Source organism: Octopus bimaculoides, chromosome 1, assembly GCF_046866305.1.
Source record: "Octopus bimaculoides isolate indiv1 chromosome 1, ASM4686630v1, whole genome shotgun sequence".
NCBI classification, from domain to species: domain Eukaryota; kingdom Metazoa; phylum Mollusca; class Cephalopoda; order Octopoda; family Octopodidae; genus Octopus; species Octopus bimaculoides.
Genome location: NC_142928.1, coordinates 18,681,860 through 18,689,359, shown reverse-complemented (window position 1 = coordinate 18,689,359; position 7,500 = coordinate 18,681,860). Strand labels below are relative to the sequence as shown.

Genomic DNA, 7,500 nt, shown 5'->3' with positions numbered 1-7,500 from the left:
ACACGGAGAAAAAAAATTGAATAGTGTTCAGTCAACGGTCAATCATAGTAATGGCTGACCGGAAGTTAGAAATTTTACACAGGAGACCTAAGAAAAGGGGGAGATAACAAAGGGGGAGAAAGAACGGTGATCGAAGAACGAGGGGCTGTGTGTGTGAGAGATAGAATGCTGGTGATCTTGACGTATGTATATGTGAAAATGGGGAGGGGAGAAAGGAGTTGGTCAGTTGTAGTGTGTGCGTGGTGTGATGTGAGGGTGTTGGTGTGATGTGAGGGTGTTGGTGTGATGTGATGTGAGGGTGTTGGGAAGTGGGGAAGGCATGGGTGGAGTGTGGGTTAGGCTGAGGGTGGGGGTAGAGGTAGGGGTATGTGGGTAGGGTGGGTGGTGGGTGGTGGGTGTAAGGAATTGGATGGGGTGGAGTGGGAAGGTAGAGTAGGAGTGTGTTGGGGTGTGGTGGGATGAGCTTATGAGGGGAAGAGTAAACTATATTGATTTTAGAACAATTGTGCTGATGAACCACGGACATTTTTACGTAAGTAAAAAAGTTGATGGCGAAACCAGTACACAATTAATTCTCTATTTTGTATATTTTTCATTTTGTCTTGCCCGCCTATGCTCTGGTGTTTGGTGAATTTTTTTCTGGAGAACATTATTTTTCTTTGCGGTTGGGTCGTTGATGACTTCTTTCTAACATATTGAATGTCCACTTAGTGGACATCCCTTCTTATATGCATATATATATATATATATATATATATATATATATATATATATATATATATATATATATTTATATATATATATATGTTTGTATGTGTGTATGTATGTATATAGTGCATCATATGCGATGCACAGGAGACTTGGCTGATAATCTAAGATCTCAAACCAAGCATATATATCATCATCATCATCATCATTGTTTAACGTCCGCTTTCTATGCTGGCATGGGTTGGACAGTTTGACGGGACTGGCGAGCCAGATGGCTGCACCAGACTCCAATCTGATCTGGCAGAGTTTCTACAGCTGGATGCCCTTCCTAATGCCAACCATTCTGAGAGTGTAGTGGGTGCTTTTACATGCTACCGGCATGAGGGCCAGTCAGGTGGTACTGGCAACGGTCATGCTCAAATGGTGTTTTTACGTGTCACCTGCACAGGAGCCAGTCCAGCGGCACTGGCAACGACCTCGCTTGAATGTTGTTTTCCACGTACCACTGGCACAAGTGCCAGTAAGGCGACGCTGATAACGATCACGCTCGGATGGTGCTCTTAGCACTCCACTAACACAGATGCCAGTCATGCAATGCTGTCATCAAATTTGATTTCGATTTCACTTGCCTCAACAGGTCTTCACAAGCAGAGTTTAGTGTCCAATGAAAGAAAGGTACGCCTCAGTGGGCTGGTTACACCACTGGCATAGGCCACAGATTATGGTCTCACTTGGCTTGCCAGGTCTTCTCAAGCACAGCATATCTCCAAAGATCTTGGTCACTCGTCATCGCCTCTGTGAGGCCCAATGTTTGAAGGTCGTGCTTCACCACCTCATCCCAGGTCTTACTGGGTCTACCTCTCCATATATATATATATATATATATATATATATATTAACTATCAACAAATATAGTGCCAACATACACTACCCACCAACTAAACCAAACTTCCAATAACCAAAAGTAGTCTAGACATTTATGAAAATGCTTTGGACAGGAAAAGAGTTTAAAAATATTTTTTAAATGGATAAAAAAATTAAAAAACAGGGAAGTCTACTTGCAGTTCAAATTTTTCATTCCATTTGAGACCAGAATTTGATTTCACAATCTGTGGCTGACCATGGAAGTCTGGCTCTGTTTTCTGTCTTCTCATCTTTGGTGATGTCTTTGGGGAAGAAATCGGAGATGTTTTTGGTGATGCTTTTGTCTTTGTTGCATTCACCAACCTCACAGCACAAAGTGAGTCCAATGGAACTGGAATAAATATATTAATTATTAATAAACATTTCATCACTTATTAAATTCATAGTCTAAAACATTCTTTCAATTATGATTCTTGGTTGCGTAAATATAATTACGAACAGACAAATGAAATACTATTCTCTACATGATGTGTTGAAAACATAAGAGTTGTTTAAATATGTTGGAACAAATATTGACGTACACATACGTACATGGTATATGTGTATATTTATGTGTGGGTGTTTGTGTGTGTAAGTGTGTATATGTATGTGTATGTGAATGTGTGTGAGTATGTGTGTGTGTATATGTGCATGTATGCATGTGTGTAGATGTGTAAGTGTGTGTATGTATGTGAATGTGTGTGAGTATGTGTGTGTGTGTATGTGCATGTATGCATGTGTGTAGATGTGTAAGTGTGTGTATGTATGTGCATGTGAATGTGTGTGAGTATGTGTGTGTGGGTGTAAGTATGTGTGTATTGGAGTGAGTGTGTGTGTGTGAGTATGTGTGAATGCTAGTGTATGTGTGAGTGTATTTGCATATGAGTGTATTTGTGTATGAGTGTGTATGGGGAAAGTTGTGTGTGTTTGTGTGTGCATGCGTGTGTGTGTGTGTGTGTGTGTGTGTGTGTGTGTGTGCATGCGTGTGTGTGCATGCGTGTGTGTGCATGCGTGTGTGTCCATGCGTGTGTGTCCATGCGTGTGTGTGAAAGAGAGAGAGAGTGGGTGGGTGGGTGTGTGCATAAAATTATTGGATTTGCTGTCAATTTCAATGCTGAATTATTCAGTTCTTTTATCAACTAAATAGCTTATCCATTGAATTAGTTTGTAAATGGCTGTGTATTCCACAGACAGGTGTAACCTTAACATAATTCTCAGGATAGTGAATCAGCAAAATACAACACATGACATGGCAGGACTTCTGAATTTCATTGACCAAATTTCAGCCGAAAGTTTTGGGTCAACCCAAGGCCCTGGTAAAAGACACTTGCTCGAGGTGCCAAGCAGTGGAACTGAACCTGGGACTTTGTGACTGCATCAAGCTGTGTTCATGTGTGTATATTCATATGTATAGTTATATGTACATGTATAAGTATATTCACAGTGGCACGAGAAAAACATTCGAGCGAGGTCATTGCCAGTGCCGCTGGACTGGCTCCTGTGCAGGTGGCATATAAAAAAACACCATTTTGAGTGTAGCCATTGCCAGTACCTGACTGGCCCTTGTGCCGGTGGCACGTAAAAGCACCCACTGGACTATCGGAGTAGTTGGCATTAGGAAGGGCATCCAGCTGTAGAAACTCTGCCAAATCAGTTTGGAGCCTAGTGCAACCATCTGGTTCACCAGTCCTCAGTCAAATCGTCCAACCCATGCTGGCATGGAAAGCGGACGTTAAATGATGATGATGAGGAGGAGGGAAAAGAAACAGACATGAAAGGACTGGAAGAATGGTGGTAACAAGATCGCCAGAAGGGAAGCTAGGAGACAAGTTTACTTAGCCAGAGGGGAAGCAGATAAGAAAAAGTTTGCCAATGTTCTGTCGTGAGGACCAAAGATTTGATGTGTTTCATGTTGCAAGACAGTGTGTCGGAAAGAATCGAGGTGTCCTACTTTTTTTTTTTATGGAAATGTCTTTGATCAGATCCTCAAAATTACTTTTATATAACACATCTGCTTCTATACTCGGTAAAGATAAGGCATCTTGAATATTATTTAAGCAAGTTTAAAGTGATTTTTTTTGTGCCATAAACCATTTACCATTTCTGTGGTGTCGTCTTTCTCTTGATATCCTAAGTACTTGCTTATTTTGATTAATGATTAATAGAGTGCCAAGAGTACTCCATGCTTGGCTGGAATGTTTTATCATATTGTATTATAATATAATACAACTGACTGGGTAGACTATGAATCATTTTTTAGATTGTGTCATGTTTGAACGATTCATTCATCAGGTGCACAAATAATCTATGACTGACTTGAGTAAAATAGAAGACCATTTTACTCAAGTCGGTCATAGTTTGTCTGTGCATCTGATGAGTGGTTTGTGAAGCTATGATGTAATTTTCGCTAACAACTCTTATTGTATCTTGTTATTGATTGTATTCTATAGACAGACAGACAGACAGACAGACAGGTAGGTAGGTAGGTAGGTAGGCAGGTAGGCAGGTAGGTATGTATGTATGTATGTAGGTTGGTAGGTAGGTAGGTAGGTAGAAAGGAAAATAAATAAATAGATAGATAAATATCTAGATAGATAGATATAATTAAGGGATCAGCAACAGTTGCTTCACCACATACCGAAGTTCAGAAATAGCAGCTAAAATGCTGAAACTCCAACAGATAGCATTACTTGTAACTCACAAAGGCAAAACAAGAAGAAAAAACAACGAAAACTAACCAGCCGTAGTTAATCATAGACGCGTTTCTGGCTTAGGAGCGAACAACTCTCCATTTCCTCATCAGTATGATCTTCCAGTTGCAAATTCGACGATGCTAGCAATTGTGCATGCATGACCGAACGAACATCATTTAAATAAGTTCTTCACCGATAATGGTGTTTACATACCGAAGGGCTTGGTAAAAATTATTAATTGTTAATTTATTAATAAATTAATAAATTGATAAACCTTTACCCTTTTAATTGTAATAATTATTCACTCCCTGATAGTAAACCGCAGATTTTCTGCGGTATTGCTTTTGACGCACATGGTAATTCTTGAGGAGGGATAATGGACTGGCTGGCCTATGTAGGTTCGGAGATGGTTTCAAGTTGTGCCGATGCATGATGTTCGTTCGGTCATGCATGCACAATTGCTAGCATCGTCGAATTTGCAACTGGAATATCATACTGATGAGGAAATGGAGAGTTGTTTGCTCCTAAGCCAGAAACGCGTCTATGATTAACTACGGCTGGTTAGTTTTCGTTGTTTTTTCTTCTTCTTTTGCCTTTGTGAGTTACAAGTAATGCTATCTGTTGGAGTTTCAGCATTTTAGCTGCTATTTCTGAACTTCGGTATGTGGTGAAGCAACTGTTGCTGATCCCTTAATTATGTTTATAAATGTATAAGAACTTTTAAATAAGTTCTTCACCGATAATGGTGTTTACATACCAAAGGGCTTGGTAAAAATTATTAATTGTTAATTTATTAATAAATTAATAAATTGATAAACCTTTACCCTTTTAATTGTAATAGATAGATAGATAGATAGATAGATAGATAGATAGATAGATAGATGGATGGATGGATGGATGGATGGATGGATGGATGGATGGACAGACAGACAGACAGACAGATAGGCAGGCGGGCAGGTGGGCAGATGGACGGACGGACAGACGGACAGACAGATAGATATGTATATGCAAATATGTATGTTTTTTAAAGTATTGTTTAGAACCAAGTCACCCCTAAATTCAAACACACACAATAACAACAACAACAACAACATAAGCACACAAACACACAGGTGTAATTGAGCCAACTCAGAAACCTCTGTTTGGTGGCACAGCTGACCAGGAATAACATCCAGATCTCATTGAATTATATTCTACAATTTTAGAAACACAAAGTACACACTGGATAAAGTAGTAATAGATAATCTATCTAATTGGAATGTCTTTAATCAGGGTTGGCATGGATCGAAACAACAATAACCACATCTACATAATGTTTTGATGAAATTACAATGCGGGTTAACATAGCAGGGTGGTTAAGAAATTCACTTCCCAACCACTTGGTTCTGGTTTCAATCCCACTCAGTCTTGTGAATGAAATTTTGTAAATAGAAACTGTGCGGAAGCCTGTTATACGTTACAGTTTCTGTTCTTGGATAATGGGTTTAATGTATCACCTGGCATAACACCACCACAATATGGCTCTTAAATACTCATACACAGGTATGGTTGTGTGGTAAAAAGTTTGTTTCTGAACCACAGGGTTCTAGGTTCAACTCCATTGCACGGAACCTTGGGCAAATGTCTTCTACTAAAGGCACAGTTCAACCAGGTCGACAAGCCACTGAAAGAAGTCTGTTGTGTCCTTCCTAATGCCAACCACTCCGAGAGTGGGTTTTTTCTTTGGCACATAAAAAGCACCAACTACACTTTCGGAGTGGTTGGCATTAGGAAGGGCATCCAGCCTAGAAACATTGCCAGATTAGATTGAAGCCTGGTGCAGCCTCCTGGCTTGCAAGTCCTAAATCAAACTATTCAACTCATGCCAGCATGGAAAACGGACGTTAAGCGATGATGATGATGATGATGATGAATATATATATATATGAGTGTGTGAGGGGGTGCGTCTGTCTGTCTGTTTGTGTGCGTATAACTCAAGTATTGTTCATCCGATCACACTGAAATTTTAAACATGGATACATGAGAGAGCTGGGCATTCTGTAATCTAAAAAGATTTTCAAAATCGTTAGTTTCAAAGTGAGAATCGCTATTTTTGTAATCTTTAATGTCTTGTTTGTTCCGCCATTAAAACAACCAGTTGCTCAGACAGCCGGCACATGCCATTTCGCTAGCAACAAGGGGAGTACAGGATGACAGTCAGCCAAAACCGTCACTATGCTGTCTCTCTTCTCTCCTCTCTCTGTGTGGTTAATAATCTTAATCTTTAGTTATAGTTTCTCATTCAAACTACATAATAGGCAAAATTGTCAGATTAAGACAGTAGGGTGTTTTGAGGGAGATTTGGCTACTATTTCTACCAGGTCTAGCTACCATGTAGAGATCTGCCTCATTGATATTATATATTCCTTATGCTTTCCAAAAACCGAGTTACAGATTTTGACGTATGGGGTATCAAAAGATTCAATACTATTTTGGTTACAAATTAAACTTAATTTTCATTCACATATTTGCATTTCAAAAGTTTGACATAATGTTTTCCATAAATCAACTATCATAAAAATTTTATACGATGACCTCACATTTTCTATGTGTGTGTACCTTAAAAGACGTCAATCATCACGACACACACCTTCACTCACTCACTCTATCTCTCTTTCTCACCCTCTTTCTCTCTCACATACACACATGCACACACACACACGCACATACACACACACACACACACATACGCACACATGTCCATTTCATATAGATGTACATATATCTTTCACTTTCTTTTTCTGTTCTTTTCACCTATCTTCTTTCAATTTCTGCTCTCTTGAAATAAAAGTTTTATGGATATAATTGCTTACAAAAATAGGGATTAATGTATAATTTCTTTCTATGTTCATAATTTTTTTTTTTTTTTTTTTTTTACAATATTGGGGAAAATATGCCACCAAAGAAAAGACGTAATCTCTCCAGAAACAAGTATACAGCAAGGAGGATTGTAGAAAACTGAAGGTGAAAGTCTGAAGAGAGAAGCTAGATGAGATTTTCTCAACATCAGCAAATGCATGCTGCAGCACCTACTGCTGGATCATTGAATCAATGTTTTAATGATTAGACAGAGGTCCAATAGAATAGCTCTCAGAAACAGACTATGTGCAAATTCGTTCTTCACAACTTCTGAAGCTGTTTTCAGATATGATCCATC

General features: G+C 39.1%; 1 protein-coding gene across 4 annotated transcripts in view; it reads right to left on the bottom strand.

Moving 5' to 3' along the window:
* Positions 1 to 7,500, bottom strand: part of LOC106867686 (protein unc-13 homolog D) — a 467,325-nt gene that overhangs the window by 283,401 nt on the left and 176,424 nt on the right. For all 4 annotated transcript variants that reach the window (XM_089348935.1, XM_089348927.1, XM_089348922.1 and 1 more), the window contains one exon: positions 1,771 to 1,963. In XM_089348935.1, coding sequence (XP_089205061.1) covers positions 1,771 to 1,963 — 193 coding nt within the window. The remainder of the gene's footprint in view (positions 1 to 1,770; positions 1,964 to 7,500) is intronic.